Source organism: Centrocercus urophasianus, unplaced genomic scaffold (assembly GCF_019232065.1).
Source record: "Centrocercus urophasianus isolate 14NV4802_14NV808 unplaced genomic scaffold, USGS_Curo_1.0 seq_18, whole genome shotgun sequence".
Classification (NCBI taxonomy): Eukaryota; Metazoa; Chordata; class Aves; order Galliformes; family Phasianidae; genus Centrocercus; species Centrocercus urophasianus.
Window position 1 is genome coordinate 2,832,960 of NW_024884733.1, and position 18,029 is coordinate 2,850,988.

The 18,029-nt window shown below is 40.6% G+C and overlaps 1 protein-coding gene across 3 annotated transcripts in view; it reads right to left on the reverse strand.

Moving 5' to 3' along the window:
- Positions 1-15,037, reverse strand: part of SMG7 (SMG7 nonsense mediated mRNA decay factor) — a 29,790-nt gene extending 14,753 nt beyond the window's left edge. For 2 of the 3 annotated variants that reach the window (XM_042819364.1, XM_042819362.1), the window contains exons 1-13: positions 14,920-15,027; positions 13,614-13,731; positions 12,995-13,127; positions 10,525-10,696; positions 9,640-9,711; positions 8,818-8,968; positions 8,346-8,481; positions 6,089-6,251; positions 5,135-5,291; positions 3,088-3,158; positions 2,659-2,719; positions 1,993-2,112; positions 1,195-1,627 (exon numbers count right to left, since the gene is read on the reverse strand). In XM_042819364.1, coding sequence (XP_042675298.1) covers positions 1,195-1,627; positions 1,993-2,112; positions 2,659-2,719; positions 3,088-3,158; positions 5,135-5,291; positions 6,089-6,251; positions 8,346-8,481; positions 8,818-8,968; positions 9,640-9,711; positions 10,525-10,696; positions 12,995-13,127; positions 13,614-13,731; positions 14,920-14,926 — 1,794 coding nt within the window. In that variant the 5' untranslated portion in view covers positions 14,927-15,027. Of the gene's footprint in view, positions 1-1,194; positions 1,628-1,992; positions 2,113-2,658; positions 2,720-3,087; positions 3,159-5,134; positions 5,292-6,088; positions 6,252-8,345; positions 8,482-8,817; positions 8,969-9,639; positions 9,712-10,524; positions 10,697-12,994; positions 13,128-13,613; positions 13,732-14,919 lie in introns of all 3 variants that reach the window. The other variant, XM_042819363.1, reaches the window with a different exon arrangement.
- Positions 15,038-18,029: the final 2,992 nt, after the last annotated feature.

Consider the following 18,029-nt stretch of genomic DNA (forward strand, 5'->3'; position numbering starts at 1 on the left):
AGGCCTGCAACCACATTCCAGACGTGTTCAATAAATAAAATTCCTGTTATTCTACCTCATCTAAGCTGTTTTTCAGGTACCAGTCTCTTGTTGAGTGACTCACAAGCAACTGCCACATGGTTTCTGCAAGCTACTCCCCTTCACACCTGCAAAGACCTTGCCAAAAACTACCAAATGCTGCCAGTGCAGACCTACCAGCTCATCATGTTGATGCCTAACAAGAAATAATCAGGAGGATAACAAGAATGATTCAAGGGTCCAACCAATGCATGCTAGGAAGACACAAAAAGCTGGTTTATCCAGCCTAGGGAAAACAAGACCTTGCTAACAAGGCCCTCAGAGCAGTTGCAGAGGAGAAGACAGGTTATTCTGCAGACATGATCTAGGAAGCAGTAGGACAGTGGCAAGGGAGGTAAACGCATAAGAAAATAATTTGTGCTTGTAAGAATGGTGAAAAACTCACACAGTTTCTCTAGGGAAACAATAGCATCTCCCCATCTAACCCCCTATTTACTACTGCCCTATGGAAGCCAGAAGAGTAGATTCATCAGCTTAAGAAGTGATCATTTTTTGTACACAATGCTCACATAAATGCAGGAAAAAACACACACCTTTGAAAAACACAAGTAGAAAAGAGCCACTGATGTGACAACCAACAATTCCGAACAAGGACCTGAGCAGGGTAATTGCAGTCTAAAAGCTGTGTGGTCTTCCTTACTTTCAAGGAGGTCTACCTGACTTCACATGCAGTACAGTGATGCACTCAATTTATTAAATGTGCACAAGCAACTGAACTGAAAATGCAAAGTACCACCCAGTTCTTTCACAGCAGAATACAGCTGGGAAAGAGTGACTAGGACCTGGTCATGCAAGCTGCCCTGTTAACCCGACCAATTTGTGGAACAAGCTATAAGTCCTTGCTTTTTAAAAACATGAACATACGAAATGTCACTTTTCACTGTTCCCTACCTTTTCCTCCCCCCAGAATTGAGACAGCATCAAGGAAAAGAGCAGAAATCCATAGGACAGTAACACGTCTGGCCTCTGAGGTAGACACATTTCTTTGTGCATTGCAGGTCTCTGCAGGACCCGCGGAGAGACCTCAGCTCTACAGTGTTCTGTGCAAGCAGTGATGGCCCTCACTCAAACATCATACTGCCTAAGATACAGTATCCCTTTGATCTCAAGACTTACCTGAACTGCCACATTCTGCTTTCCTGCTTCTTGTATCTTATCCACACCGCATTTCTTTGTTTCATTCTTTCTTTTGTTGTTATCCTTCTTTCCATCATTCTTACTGGCTACTATTCCTTTGCTATAGTCCCGTCTTTCCCTACCCACATCTTTAGGAGGATAGATCCTCCCCTGCTCTCTGTTCATTTCCCGTGGCTTAATATTTTCTTTAAACGTGACCATTGGTTTTTCTCCCGAGTCACAGTTGTTTAAACTTCTGCCAGATGACAGAACTGATTTGAGTCCAGGGCTCCCATCTGTGGATAGTGGCTCTGCAATAGAAGTTTCCTGCAAGGCGAGGCTCTCTTTGGCTTCACTGGGGTCTTCTAGTATTAATTCTGGGATTTCCGTCAAGAACAACAGCTTTCCCACCTCATTTTCACACTGAATCAGCCTGAAAAAGACAGAGGAATTGAAAAGCATATCCCAAATAGGTTTTCATATGGCAACCTCACACATTAACACTCTTTCTCTCATCTCAGCTGTGCTTCAATACCACTATAAAGGTCTTATCAAACATGATATTTCACTACAAATAATTCCTATCAGAACTAGCTCCTGAAGCAGCGTGCTAACTCACAGCACACTGTGAGTTATTAGTGCTGCCAGTCTTTCAGCATTAGTGCAACGTGCACACCTTATATCAAACTGCTCTTTAAAATAATAAGAAAAACAGGTACACCTCTGTCACTTGTACAACCCAAGCTTATGGTAGCAACTGAAAACAACTATTTGCTACTTAAAGCTATTTGTGATTACCTGGGCTGGTTATCAGCAATCCATTTGCCTGTGAAGATCAGTCGCTGTTGCCGTATCCGACGCTGCTGCCCTTCTTTATCTCCTGTAATTGCCTGGTGGCCTTTGGAAAAATCCAAGTTCCTAGCATTGAAATAGGAGAGGATATAATATTAATTACAGTGCTCCCCTCAGCAAAACCACATTCCTTCAGAAACACAATTAGTCGGTATTACTTTATCATAACTTCTGGTATTTCACCAGATCCTACTCAAAGCATGACAGTACAGGCATCCAAGTTACAGATCCAATTCTCTATATTAAAGGTGCTTTTTTTTGGAGCATGACATTAGTCACAGGACACAGTTAAAAGCAGTAAAAACCAGTAAAAACGTATTATATTCGAAAAAATAATTTTCCTCATTTCTTATTTTTTTCCCCCTCTCAGTTTAGCAGCCTGAAGATTGCAGAAGAAAAAGTCATAAGCAATTCTGTAAGCTTGTAACTTTCCTCAGAGCTTTACTGTAGACTGGCACAGAACCTATTTTCTTCTTCAGAATGGAGACTGGAGTCCTATGTTATCTATTCCAACAGTAGCATGCATTCATGAGCAAGATACTATAGGGAACAGGTCAATGTCTACCAAAGTAGCAACACTAGAAAGAGCAGTTGCTTTCAGCTGTCACCCACCTGAATGAGGGTCTCAGAGCCAAGAATCCTTGCAATTCAAATTCTTCTGGAAGGGGGGTTGCTGGTGAATAGACAGTAAACAAGATAAGGAAAGCATTAATGCATTTACTACAGAACAGTAAAAAGACACCTCAGCAAGGTCTCTACACACAGTGAAGCCTCCTGCTAATGTGCTTGACTGTACTAGGCCAGTCTGCAACCCAAGGAGATAGAATACAGCACAGTCACCTGAGCAAGACAAAGTAGCACTTACCAAGTGTTCATATGCATTCATACAGAAGACAACTTGTTCAGCTATTACCTTCCAACTGCAATTTCCCACATCATCAGAAAAGGCTGTATTGTTTCCTGTTTTTTTTTGGGTTTTTTGGTTTTTTGTTTTTTTTTTTGTTAGTTTGTTTTTAAAGCATAGACCAGAAGTATTCTTACCATTATTATTGGATAGATCTTCTTCATGAGGATGGAAGCTGTTTAGAAGAGAAATCAGCCAGGGCCATATGCTGCAAATCAGAAGGCAGACAAATTAAGTGAAAACCACAAAACGTGGAAGCCACTCACCTTATTAGAGAAATATTGAAATCTATTATACTGTTACAGTTCATATTACTTCTCTGATTTCCAATCAAAGGTTTTTCCTCAAATGTCAGGGAAAAGATCACTGTCTTGGAGTACTCGGTATTTTCAAAAAGCCAGCCTAAGGCTACCCAATAAGCCAGACTCTTGCAGTATCATGTTCATGAGCCAGCAACTCAGGAAGCTGGCTATGAATTTAACCAGACAAAAACACTGCATGAGCAAAAGTTCAGAGGGATCTGAACTTGCTTGTAATCCATGTTTTCCAGTCCACAGCTGCCTACTATCAAAAGATGGTAAGTGAATCAGTTTGGACACAAAATGTAAGAGATACACCTGCCGTTCTACTGACATCAGCAAAGCTCTGTTGCACTGAAACAGATACCAGAAAGGTAAGAAGGTCTGAAGTAACGGAGATGAAAAGTGGGGGGTTAGCTGGCAGTAACCCAAGCTTGCCCCAGCAATACTGGTACAAGTTAGGACTGGAAATTGGTTACAAAGGTCTTGGAGAAAATAATTTAAGAATCACAACAATCACTGCAAAGCTGCTTAGCATTTAACTACTACCAACAGGCTGCCTTATTTATTACCTGAAGTGTAGGCAACCTTCTTTGGCTTTAGCAACGGGCATCGTGGCTATGAAAGCAGCAGGCAAACTATTTTAAGAAGTTGCCTGTTGTGCTAAAAGTGACATGAATATTTGTCCTCCTTCAGCTGCAGCCAGGCTTTCAGCCACCAGCCAGCACCTGGACTGAAGAATGCGGCATGCATTTGAAAGCCTGGCTCAGCCACATGGTTGCATTATGTTGTACATTGCTTCTGTATGCTAAAATAAGCAATAACTCCTTCCTGTGACTGACAAAAACAAAAAACAAAAGGAGGGAGAAAAGAGAGAGCACAAGTCTGCTGCAATGTACAGTACATGCCAGCTTTTCACTACAGATTTGAAAGAAAATAGAGATTTCATAATAAGAGATCTCTAAATTGGAACAATGTAGTCACGTAAAAAAATCTAGGTGCAATGTGGTTTGGAAAATTCGTTTCCAAAGAAATGAAACAGGTTAATGCTGATATATTGGTTTTTGTCTCAAGTTCTTGTCTACAGATTCATCTGCCTTTCCAGGTAAGTGCCTTTCCTATTTCAGATGTTCCTCCAGTCTGGAGCAGGGGTAAGGCAGCAAAGCAAGCTGCTTTCATGCTATTTTCCTTCCAGTGGCAATCCTAGGAAAAATACTCATCCAACTGTGTCAGTAACTGCTCCACTCTGAAGAAACATTTACTAGATCAGAAACACTTTACTGAACTGCTATAACTCATGGAAAGTTCACAGGCTATAAACAAGTTGGTTAGTTTTCAACTATTTAAGCGTGTTTATGACATTAGAAGCAGAAGTGAAAAACCAGCAAGAGTCCAGAACAGTAATGTCTGTGCTGACATTTCAAGACCTTCTCTACCAAAACCAAGTTATTTCCACGATCATGAGCCAAAAAAAATCTGGATTCCAGCTCTGCCCAAGCCAATGACTTACTGCATCAAATTAAGGCAAGTATTTTCCTGCCATCTACCTCAATAAATCTGATAAATCATTACAACAGACCTGACTAATGGTACACTCAGTTACGCTCAAGTTAAATATTATAAAGCAGAATCTTCTTCTGATCTTAACTTTTAAAAGTTACAAGCAACCCTGAAGCCAATTTAAAGCCAAATAAAACACCGAAATTGCTCATGTATCACATGTGTCACTGATGTTTTATGAACACTGTAAGCACATTTTTCAGATGACAAAAATCATAGAAGATGTAACGACAACGTCTAGGATCAGTTCTCCTACCAATCTGTATATCATCAGTCATTATGACCTTACACAATTAAATGTATCAAAAGAAAGATTAACACTCACTACCGTCTTTCATCTACTACTGCTTCCTGGAAAACACTGGGCCTAAGTTTCAGCCAGTCCATTGAAACCTTCACTGCTGGAAGAGGATATGCAGCCCCAGCGTCCTCCTGGTAGTCATTTTGTAAAGGGCACTTGCACAGAACTCCAAGAAAGGACACTGAAAAGAGAGAAAAGGAAAAAAAAATAGCGCAAGAATAACACTTTCAAACTGGTCAAATGATCTCATCAAATAAATCCCTGCCATAAAAGCATACTTTTAAGAGCTAGTTCTTTCAGCAGTCCAATTACTTCATCTTAAATTCAATGGCAGATCAGATCTCTTCCCCCACCCTACAATGTAGTCTTCTACCATGAAGTATGTTTTTTCCTTTTTTTTTCCCCCCTTCCTCTCTTGTAAGTAAAATACAAATTCCTTTAATAAGTCAATAAAATTCAGTGAGAACCCCATTACAATCAGACCAGAAAATACTTGTTTGCATATTGTAAGTGGTCAGCTCTCAACCATCTATCCACATTTTATTCACTTTCCATCTCAGCACGTACACAAATTTGTACCTCTGCAGGTAGGCAGCTGTTAGAGCACACAGGCTTAGAAACAGCACCAGATAAAAATGACCTTGGTGCTTTTACAGTGAACTTCAGGCTGGAACCTGGAGGGGTTTTGTAAGCTGAGCTTAAGCCTTTTCGAGTTAAGCACTCAAAAATTCAAAAGTCAAGAATTCTCTGCACTTCTACATAACATTATCAAAGGCACAGAAGAGCTGAGACCTAGTCTGTCAGCACCAGGTCACCCTCTCCTAGCAAAATAGAAAATAGTTCAGCATTCATCAGCAGCGCTGGACATGAATGACCCTGCATAACCACTCTCTCTTAACTTTCCTCCTTTTGACAGCAAATGACTAATGGATGCCATGTAAAAACAAAAGAAATACAAAGAACAGTTTTCATACTCACTGAAGAGAGCCAGTAGCTGTGTCCAGCAGAGCTGCTCGTCCTGGCTGTAACTGTGCTGCTCTGTTTCACTGCTGAAATCTCGCAGGTGATGCAGTTGAAACAGATTGATAACAGTAATATGTACCAACTGCTGAGAATTGAAGGCCTTTTGAAATAACAACCTCTGCAACAGAGACATATACATAAAACGTGCATTTTTATATGGTAAAGCACACCCCCCTGAAAGGATGAGAGTAGCTGCTACTGCACTGCTGGACTAATGTTTCTGCCCTCAAGGCAACACTCGTTCTACATTTTTTCAGGTCCTCACTAATAGTGCAGCACAAGGCATTCCCAGCAGGACACAGGCAGATGCCTGCTGTTAAACCCAGGGTTTTTGCTCACAGAGGTAACAAATCAAAGAGCCCTTAGGAGTGGTTCTCTTCCAGAAAAAGCGTGGCTGTAATGTGCAATTACAGCACTGTAATGCAATGCAAGAATTGCAGGAGCGCGCCTGCCTGCTGCTCTTCTCAGCCTTTCCAAGAAATGTCAGTGATAAGGAAACATTTTAAAATAAAGACAACAGGAAAATTTAACCACTGAGTGATTACATATTAAAGACTAATTCCACATCTAACGTCATGTGCCGTAGAGTGCTGTGGTTGCCTGCAATAGCACAAGCTATTTACAAATGCATGTCAGTAGGTACACTGTAGAACACATTTCTCAGAACAGGAGAAGAAACAGTTTTTAGGAGTATTAAGTGGGGAAAAAAATATATATATAAATTATATATTTATATATATATATTCTAAATATATATATATATATTCTAAATATATATAATATATATATCTATATTCTAAATCACAACCAATCTGTTCTGTTTCAGACAACAGTCAGGCAGGCAAACTGCTTAACCAGTGTAAGCATCAGAAAAAATGTCAGTTCTGTATGCAACCTTGGTTGTTAGTTAAAGGCAGGAAGCACTTGCCAGTTGGCAATTCAAACCACTGGTGCTGGCAGGAGCAGAGCCATGGGCCTGGCTGAACACTCCTGCCCCTACAACTGCTTTCCAAATTCACAATTAACATCAGCCACACAAATCAGTCGTTATCCACCATCCAAACAACTTCACATCCACATTCAAGTCATCTAAGTCAGAAGAGTTACTCTCTAGTGAATTAAGCACTGCATGATGTAAACAAAAGCAATCCAAGCAATAAAATAGGGCTCAATTAGCTCTATTTTAACACTGTGGATCAATGAAAAAAGTAAGGCCTGAGCCACAAGCCTGAGCAATGCTTGTAGTTATTGATTATGAGCATTGTGGAAAAAGCAGAACTTGCTCAACAGTCAACAACACAAAGAGAGACAATTATTTAATTTTGAAAAACTCTTAGCACTTAAGCAGCTCACATTCAAAGCTCATACAAGTCTAGCCCTGCTTTTATTTCAGTGACTGTGTGGACCTAGCATTTTTAATGCACAATGAAACGTAAACTGACACTATGAAGATGACCTGTATTTCTTTAAGTTGCTTAGACCCACTCCCTTTTTTTCATTTGGAAAAACATCTACTCCATTTGCTCTATTGAACTTATCCATGCTGCTCATTTTCTACTAGTGAAGATGTTTCCAGAAGGCACATAACAGACAATGCTGTATATTCACTTTGAAGTTGTACTACCTTGCACCCATACCTTTAAAAGTTCCCTCTGTTTCAGTCTTTGCTGTATTGTTCAGCTTAATGAGCTGTCTGCATAATTAATAGGTACTCCTGGATTTTCCAGAGGAAACATGTTCTGAATAGCCCTGGTCTACGCACAAATTAAGGTTGTACTTTCAAAGGCAAGCCACTGACAAGAAGCTAGTTGTCTGAGGAAGATTAAAAGCAGTCTTCTTAACCAGTGGGAGTGATGGTATGCCATCCAAAAACGAAGTATTCAAAACTCTTCAGGCAACTGAGCCAAGACTTTCCAGATTAAGCAGGTACTTTTGCAGAGGTATCCAAGAATCATCCAGGTTGAGGAGCAGAGAATCAGTTGCCTTCACTTATTTATACACCAACACGTATCAAATGGGAAAAATATCCTAATATTTTGCAGAAGTCAACAGAACTACCCACTATTAACTGTGATGCAAACCTTCTGTAACTGGCTACTTGAGCTCCACTAGCTTTAGCACGTGAAAAATGTTATTATTGGACTGTAATTTCAGAACTCTGCCACTAAAAATATTCTCTTCAATATACTAATTCATACTTGTTAGAACTAACCTTGAACTGTTCTTCCAGCTTTTCTCGAAGAGGGCTCAGCTTCTCCAAGCTCTTACTCAGGTACACGTGGCCATGGAATTTAATAAATGCCTTGATGAAGTCAGACACACTCCATCGAGTCTTCACCTCATCACGACTATGGTCAGAAAAAAAACACCTGGCTTCAGTCTATGGAATTAAACAGAGCTGCACGTAACATTACAAGCTTTCTCTGTGAAGTTTAAGAAGGAGCAACGGCCATGCAAGACTGCTTTTTCATGTTGGCACAACATGCTTTTGTCCTGCACTCCCTACTTGCACTAAAAGCATCCCAGACACAGAAAATCCTTTGTTCCATGCATGCATAACAATGTTCTGTCTGGAAAGGGATGTCAAGGGACTTCAGTTTCCACTACCAAACACAACTAAGTTCTGGCAAGGGAGGCAATCTCCTCCATCCTATCTGAACAAAATACATCATGCTTAGCCTCACCTTTCCAGTGCTTTAGAAAGTGCTTTTTGTAGGTTAGTGGATGCAGCTGGGAAAGGAAATTTCACAGCAATGCTTCTGCAGTAGTAGAAAATTGTGGTCAAGTGGTCTCCTTTGGAAGAAGCTAGAATAGCCAACTGATTATAAGGCTGACCTGAAGGAGAGAAAAGACAAGTTGTCCAACAAGTGTCATTAAGTGAAGTGGGTTAGATTTGAGTTCAAGCCTGGTTACTTTAAAAGGGAGTAAAAAGTCCTAAAATTTTCAAGAGACAAGATTCAGATTAGTCTGCTCACCCTTTTTCTCCAGCCTAATTATCAGTATTATTCAAAAGAAAAAGCTTTGACATTTGAGGCATAGATTTTTTTTTTTTTAACCATATCCTTCAAAATTAGATAACAAACACTCTGCAAGCTTCTTGTATAAATAAGATACTTTCAAACTAGGCTTCTACCACCAACACATTTATTACCCTATAATTAGGTAAGACCTAATCCAGTTTTACCTCATGAAAGAAATTAAATATCAACAGTTCATATTTTTGCCTGCAGTGTAAAATTTTTATTAAAAGATGAAGAATAGTTAAGATATAGCTAAAAAATTGAATGACTAATTCAACATAATGCAGCAGTAAAAGTCTGAGTGAAGCCATGTTATTAAATACTCACAAAAAAAGAAAATTGACACAGATCAGGCAAACAGCTATTACCTAAATAATTTACTGATGGATTAGGCTTTTCTTGTACAGTTGTTTCCAACCACTACACAAGGCAGACACTTCAAATCTTCCTTTCAAATTATGAGACTAATCAGTATCCCCAACTCACCATTAGAAGGGACAAGCTGAGCTGCATGTCTGTAGTAAGACTCTGCCTGGCTTGTCTGATTCCTATATCGAGCTGAAGAAACAAAAAACCCAACAAACTGAGACCAAACAAAAGCAATCTTCCTGCACTTACTTTAGCACAATCCATTTTACCCCAAGAGTGTTTTATTACCGTTTTAGAAATAAGTATCAGCACTTACAACTATGCCAAACAGCAAGAAGATTCAACACGTTAAATTTTTTAAAGACATCCTTCTACCTCAGGTTTGGTTGTCATGGCTTATCATTTTTTATTTAGAAAGATGCTGTGCCAACAGCAACACATCCAAGGAGCTACAAATATATTTTTTATACTTATCTGCACAACCAGCAACTACACTTACTTTTAGATCATTACATAAACAACTGCAGATTCCTCTAAAAAAAAAGAACTTCTTACAACATTTAGTTCTATTCAAAGGAATTTGTCTGTCAAATTTAATGTCGAAATCAAAACCTCATTTATGAAAGGCTGGATTCCTAACCATCTTCCTCGTATACAAGGGATTTAAAAGTAATGTTCTGAAATGGAGAAGCCTGCTGCAACAAGTTTTTCTAATACTTACCAGTTTCAACAGTTCACTGCTCCCACCAGCTATAGCATGGACTATGCAGTCAGTATGCTAGGACACAAGATCCTACCACATCACTACAAAGCCACCCTTGAACGTCTCCATGCATTAAAGTTTAACACGTAAAAAATACCTAACAGTGTTGCTTTCCCCTGCAACAGCCAAGTACACCACCAGCCACTAATTTGGAGCACACTCGCACAGATTCCTTGCTGTGAAAGTTACACACAGAGGCAGAACTCAATGTCCCATCTCTTCTTGCTTTAAAAACTCACCAATATCTCCGAGGTGGACAAGGCAGTGCTGGCAGATGTAGGAGCAGGAGCTAGACTGTGGCTTCACTATGGCGCTGGTGTGCGTCTGTTTATTGCTAATGATTCCCAGCTGGGAAGACTTCACACGACATGGCAAGTCTACATTAAAAACTGTGCACAATTCCTGTAATAACTGGAAGAACAGGTTTAATTTAGTAGCAGTTAGAGGCAGCAATCAGAACAGCACTGAAACAGCAGACAAAACTGGCACACAAATCACCGCTCAGAGGCATGGATTAGCTGAACATGCTTAAAGTCATCAAGTGTAGGTTGCTAAATGAGCATTTGCGTTACTTTATGTGGAAGTCACAGAGCTTTATATTGCTCTGCTCTTCCCAGAACTGCGAGGAGAATTTTTACTGGAGCTGTGCATCTCAAAGCAGTAAGCACCTCAATTCCCATCTATTCAAACTACCTAGCATCAGTAGAGATGGATTATCAGAGGTCTAGAAGTCTTGCATTTGTTTTCAAAACAGGGATAGTCTTTTTTGGTACCTACATGAACAGACACCATTCTCTGACAATTACAGACAGGTGTGCTATTCACCTTCTGAAGAAACTCGAAGCATAAGAAATAGCACTCCCTGGGGTTTAGCTTCAGGGATTAGGTTGAATAAAACCAAGTCTGTAGGCAACACGAGGCAAAAGCGGCCGAGTTATCCCATTGGGTGGACTGCCAAGTCAGTAAATATTTGTGCCAAGCCAACACTCAATGAACTAGGCAGTAGCTACTTAACCAGATATCTCAAAATTTGATTCAAGGAAAAGCTGAACTTTGACGTTCTAATTAGTGCTTTTAAAGTTTTTCCTGATGGACTCCATCGAGTCATCTTGAAATGAATTCTTTGTTCTACCAAGTTACATAGCTGGAAATCCAAGTAAAAATTATCAGACTTTCTCCCTGGTGGGAACACACTCAACCTCCAAAGAAAATAAACCTGAGTCCCACTTCCAAATAAATGCATTCAAAAAGCCAAGGACTGATAAGAGATGTGCACTGCCAGCAGCTAAAGATTCAATGCGTTGTTTGTTTGCTGCAGAAAACGGTTGGTGTTAGATCTACTGTATAAAAGACAGAGTAGATGGGTAAGGAGATTAAAAAAAAAAAAAAACAAAACAAAACAAAACAAGAGGAACCTCACAGATAAAAGAAGGATAAAAGAGAAACTAGACATCTTCCAACATGCTGAATCATGAGAATTCATGCTCTTTCCAAAATGCCATTTATAAAGACCTCGCTGTTGGAAAGCAGGTATCGTGGCTGAGCAGTCTTTGGACTAAAAATGGAATGATTAACATGACAAACTGAGAAAGACAACCGATTCTGTGGTGTCATACAGAAGAACAAAGTTTCCTGAAGTACTGCTAGCAAGAAAGACTTGCAAGACAAATGATGTAGATGGCAGATATCTCTTGGCAACCAAGCCACAGCCTGTCCAACTGGCTGCTTCCAACAAGAAGCAACCCCAGAAAGCAATGCCCAAGGAAAAATAAATGGAACAAAAAGAAATCAATGCAGTTACTGGGGGGAAAAAAATATAAAAAAAAAAAGGGATTGCTTTGCACATGGTCAAAAATCAAACCCAGAACTGAAGAAGATAGATGGACCTATGCTGCACATTGCAACCCAAAGTCAGCACAGACTAGCCATGATAAAACAATTAGTCAGGGCACTACTTGATTTACAGGTGACAGCACTGACCAAGTTCCTCAAGCACACAACAAATGGGAAAAAAAAAAAAAAAAAAAAAAAAAAGGCAAGTTAGCTGTAAAAAGGCCATTACCACACACTAACTTTCTCTTCAGAATTCTACAAGCTGAAATCTAACCATGCAAAGAGACAAAGCAAAAAATGGCAGTGATGAATAAATACATGAACATGCTTCTGAAGTGAACTGAAAACTCACAGAAGATACCTAACACAAGATCACACATCTATATAGTTTTACTTAACAGGAAGAAGAGCTATATGAAGCTTCCAATTTCAAATAACTTCTGACAAAAACATAGAATTAAGAGTGAAGATGTGCTTGTAAGCCTACAAACTGATAAAAAAAAACAGCAAGCTGTTATGTGAAACAATACTCTTTGGGACAGCCCTGCTATTTATATGCACAACAGTGGTAGGCACTAAGACAGGCTTTATCACAAAAAAATAAGCTGTATTTATTGTAAATAGCTCCTGGAAAACATTAACTCAGTGCTAACAGCTGGCATAAGAGTTACAAGGAAGGGACACAGAAACATCATGCCATCATGCAAATCCTCAGTGCATCCACATTTGGGAACAAGCAGTTGGTCGAGCAGTAGAACTGACAGAGGTCAATCAAAGCTTTACAAATGACCCAACATGCATGTGGCATATGACTGCAGCACGCATGCTTCCAGACTATGCAGATGTATCACAACCAAGAGATTTGTTGCAACTCACCTGTGTGTAGAAGCCACTAGCTGCCTCCAAGAACAGAGAAAGGTTTGCCTGAACTTCGCTGCGATTTGGATTTGCTCTATTTTTCGCTTGACCCTGTAGCGTTGTGATCTGATTTTTAAAGGCATGATTCCAACTGAAAACAAAAGAAATCCTTTCCTTTTTATTTTGAAAGCATCTTACACCAAGAAATAGGAAAGACCTGTTTAATTATATAGCGTTAAACGTGAAAATGAAGTGCAATAAATTCAGACATCATTCAGGGTAGAAATATTAAATCAGGAAGAATCATCTTTCCCCTCCTCTCAATACCACAGAAATCAATCCTGATACTGCATAGCTAACGTTCCCTTCCTTCTCTCCTCCTTTCTTTCACCTTGCTTACCAAAACTCAATCCTGCATGACACGGTTGCTGCTAACTGACAGAAGTAGAATACTCATCTGTAGAACTCTCTCAATCTAATCCACAGTGAATTCTCACTTTCCACCCCAACACAGCTCTCACTTTAAAGGAAATAAGGCAATCATTTCATAGGAAACAAATCACTTTTCTGTAAGCACTGGGGTTTCCTGCTCATCAGCACACATTACACACACACTGATTTATTGATGTGTACTTACAGGTCCTGCTCCACTTTTTTATCTAAAGCATACTCCAAATCAGTCACGAGCATTTTCTGATATAAGTCCTGTAGAGCTTGTCTGGAAGTCCAGACTTCCGCTGGACCCAGCTTTGAATCTGAGCAACAAAAAGTAAAAGTAGACAATAGTTTTTAAATACTCAAATTATATTGATTATTCACTATAACAACACAAGATGCCAAACACCCACTTGTCTCACAGATTCGTGAGAACTCTGAAATACAAAAACCACAGAGGGACCGGGGATTAACTTATCCTATAATAAAGTAACTAGAGATTAGCAAAGTCAGTGGCAGAAAACTTGGAGAAACAAAAAGGGGTGACTCTCCATAAGCCATTATGTTGCAGAACTTCTTGTCACTAGATGAATTTTAAAAATCCAGAGGAGGCTGAAAAACTTAATAGAAAAGAAATCCATCAAGTGCAAGCAAGCAGGAGAGTCCGTGAGCTAATGCTGTTTAGGAGAACACCACCGGGAAGTATGGCTGTGTCCTTGCCAGTTTCTAAACACTTTGCTGCCATCTGCTCTACGTCATTTGAGGTGAGTGCAAACACAGTCCCTTGCTATCACAGATTACACAGTATAGCTGCCCAAGCCTTGTAAAATCACCTGGGCTGGGGCTGCTGAAGCACACGAGACACACGCTGCCCCAAGGAAGACACTCTGCTAATGGGGCAGCCACTTCTGCTGGCTAGATGGATCTGAACAGTCAGGATGTTCCTACAGGGACCCCACCAACCTGCTGCATGTGCTACACCAAGACACTAATCTCGGCTGAGCATTTGTTATGCAGGCATGGGTTCATCATTCTAGTGGTTGAGACATTAATATAAACACTCTCATTTTCCATAAATAATCAAAGTTTAAAAGTCAGCTTGTAGCATGTTGTAACACACGTGGTAGTGTTGGGATCAACATTTCCACCACCCAGTTTTCTGTAAACCAGCAAGATCCTATCCCCTGCTAACCCAAAGTGCAGCAGTTCCTGTGACAGCCTGGACAGAAGTTTCTTTCTCATCCCCAAAAGGGAGAGTAATAGGAACATGATCTGTTTCCAAATGCTTTTTAACACACTCACATTCAGCTTTAAGAAAACATATATTTCAGATATAGAAGAGACTAGCATAGTTGCTAAGATTATATTGATATTTATTCACATGCAGAGAACAACCTTTTAACATAATGCTGCATTCTCACGAACGTAAGCACAAGGAGCACAGGAAAGAAAGACAAACAATAAGCAAACAGTATTAGCTAGATCTGCTACATAACAAAGGCAATTACCTGTCATGTCAGCCTTCAGGACTTCTGCCTGCCTGTAAGAAAGTGATCAAACAATAAATTAGAAAGACACTGATCAAATTATGCTAAACCACATTCATACAACTGTGAGCATAGAAAACAGGGCCAGCTCCCGAGAGGGTGCCTACAAACTAAACTGCCATCCAGCTTACTACCTGAGTTATAGATTTGAGTTATTGCTGTTTATCGATATTTTCTTATACTTCCACACCATAATAAAAGTAAATTGTTCAACTTTCCCTGCTTAGATTAAGTCTATTTCAGAAAAAAACTAAGAACTAAAGAATATTACACAGCACTGTAAGGTTTGCCTGGCAGCAGTGGCTTGGCATACAAACGGCACTTGCTTACCTGTAACTGGGAATGTGAAATTCACTCTTAAGTCACCACACGTGAAATGCTTCCAGAGCACTGAAGACTGCCACCAGTGCCTGTCAGCACCTTGCTGCAGCCTTCCCACACCTCTGCACACCCTACCAGCCTTCCTTATGAAGAGACACCGCAAGAACTGTGGCTTCCCCAGGTATTTCCCCTTGCACTGCCTCACCAAAGTCATGGCAAGAATGACTGTTCAAAGAAAGGCTGGCTGAAGAGCATCAAGAAAGAATGGCTTCTATGGGTGACCCACTACAGTCAGTTCCACGTCCTGGCCACATACAAGAGCAAAGCTTCTGAGACTCACATCAGTATTAAAGGTATCAGGCTGATGCCAGCACTCCACAGGCAAGGTGCACGCTGGCAAGCCCCTTCACAAGGCTTTCTGACTGTACTAACTGCAGAAATGTGTCCAACCACTCATTCTGGTCACTGGGAACCAACACACCTGCCAGGGAGCAACGGGATACTCCCAGGGCTGTACTTAAACGTAGAATATCCTAACAGAAGTAAAACTGTACCTTCCTCACCCATTTTTCTCAAGTTTAACCTATCCTAGGTTTTTCATAACATTTGTAGTTTATTTCTTCCAAGATTTTTTTTTTTTTTTTAATCTATTGACAGTAGTAAGTGCTGGCAGATGAGACCACACATAAATGCTGGTGGAAAAGTTTGGAAACTGTACAGTGAGAAGCTGAGAGCCAATGAGCATTTCTCCCAGCCCGAGACAGTGCAAAGGGAAGGAGCATTCATCAGCCCACAGCTGATGAAGGACCCACGAGTCCTAAAAAGCACAGAGCTGAGCAAATCCTGCAGTGCCACGACTTGGGTGTTTGAAATGTAACTGCTCAGAAGAGAAGCTGACTTGTTTTTAAACAGCCAAGCCAGTACAGTTTGGCTTGCCCTTTACACACCTGGCAGTTTTGTAAGCCTTTCCCTTTGAGCTGAGCCATGAGTCCTACAGAAGCTCAGCCCAAGCAGGACACAGGGCATTGCCCAGCAAACGCCATCCTCAAATTCTCCTCCTGCCCAAGAACTGCTCCTCCAAAACTCACAGGGGTAGAACTACCTCCTACTATATTAAGTACCAGCTCTGTAAGAGGGAAACACAAGCAGCACCATTATAAAACCTCTTCTTTCCCCAGAAAGCTTTGAAGACCTGTTTCCTGGAGAGTTTAGACTAAAAGAGCCTCAGCCAAATGAATGCAATTACTGAAAGGCACTCTGCAAGAGCATCACCAGTGTCTGGAACTGGCCCTGCTCTGACTGTGAAGTTAGGCACTTACACTTCAACCTTCCATATTTCTGTGCAACTCCTCCTTGACAATGCTACGGAAGAACATTTTTGCCTGAATTCCCTCCATCAAAAAACGCTTAGCTCTGATTTGTACAGCCATCCTCACAAGCTCCCAGGACAAGTACCTGTCATACTAATCTCATCACTAGCTGTAAGGCAATCTGCCTTGCTTATTTGATAAGCTCGCAGCACAATACACTAAAGAGATTATCACTACATTTTTATAATAAAAAGCATTGGATTACTTCAACATTTCCTTGAGACCAAAGGAATGAGGCAGGTCTCACACCAGCGCGCCGCTCCTAAGGACAACCTGTAAATAAAACAGCTCCAACTGCAGCAGAGACAGTGGCACAGGCTAAGAAAGCACAATGGCTCCAAACCTGCTCTGCACCACTGGCAAAGTATTGCTGTTTGAGAGAAAAGCATTGCTGGCTCCCACAGGAGCCTTTACTGAAGTGTTTGCTGGTGCCTGGAGCGGGTACACACCAGGGCTTACTGACACCTGCAGAAGTTTCTTGCAGTACAAATGTACATAAATTGGCATTTACAAATATCATTGGGCATTTGGTAATAAAGGTTTTTGTCCCTATATTTTTGAACCAGCTAATATTGCATCAGAATGACTCACTCTGCTGCAAAAATGTGTTGCCTGCCAGCAAGCTTGGTGCATCTCACTCACATTTTATCATTTTAATACCATTCTCAAGTAGCTCCCTGTCTGGTTTGCCTCAGCAGTTCAGCCTTCAAGTCCATCTACCCAACCAGTTTCTGCTTTTTTGACTCTGGACTAACAAACCATAGCTCATCAAATACCATATTCCTAGCACCTTTGTTAGGACGTATAGCTTGGTATACTGTGATAGCTACCCTGTTAAGTTTCCTAATCAAATACATATTCAGTTCTGTGTTTTAGTTGAGCTTGAAGCTCAAATACAATAACTTCCCATTCAAAGTAAACTAGTTTAACATCTAAAGGACACACTCCTTCATTTACACAGTGAGAAAGAGCCAGGAAAGATCTGCGATGGCATGACACATCTTACAACACCCACAAAAAACCCTGACCTCATAGAAACACAGCACAACACACTGCTTTCCACCATGCCTGGAGGGGAACTCCATTCGCTTTTCCCCAGCAGTCTCAAAACACCAGCAGCTATTTCAGTTCCTTTATCAAATCCCAGCCACACGCTGACAAGGAATTGATGATTTTCAACACTAAAACGGGTAGCTGGGTATGTAAGAGCAATGTGACCCCAATTGCTCATTCTGTGAATGCTCTACCACTCAAAACTGTGTTGAATGATCTGTGTAGTTTCACTCCCAGGATGAATTCATACTCCTGCGCTTCCCCTCCCCAGAGGCAGGGGCAGAAATTGCTCAGCAGCAAGAGGTGCCCACAGCCTTTCAAACCTGA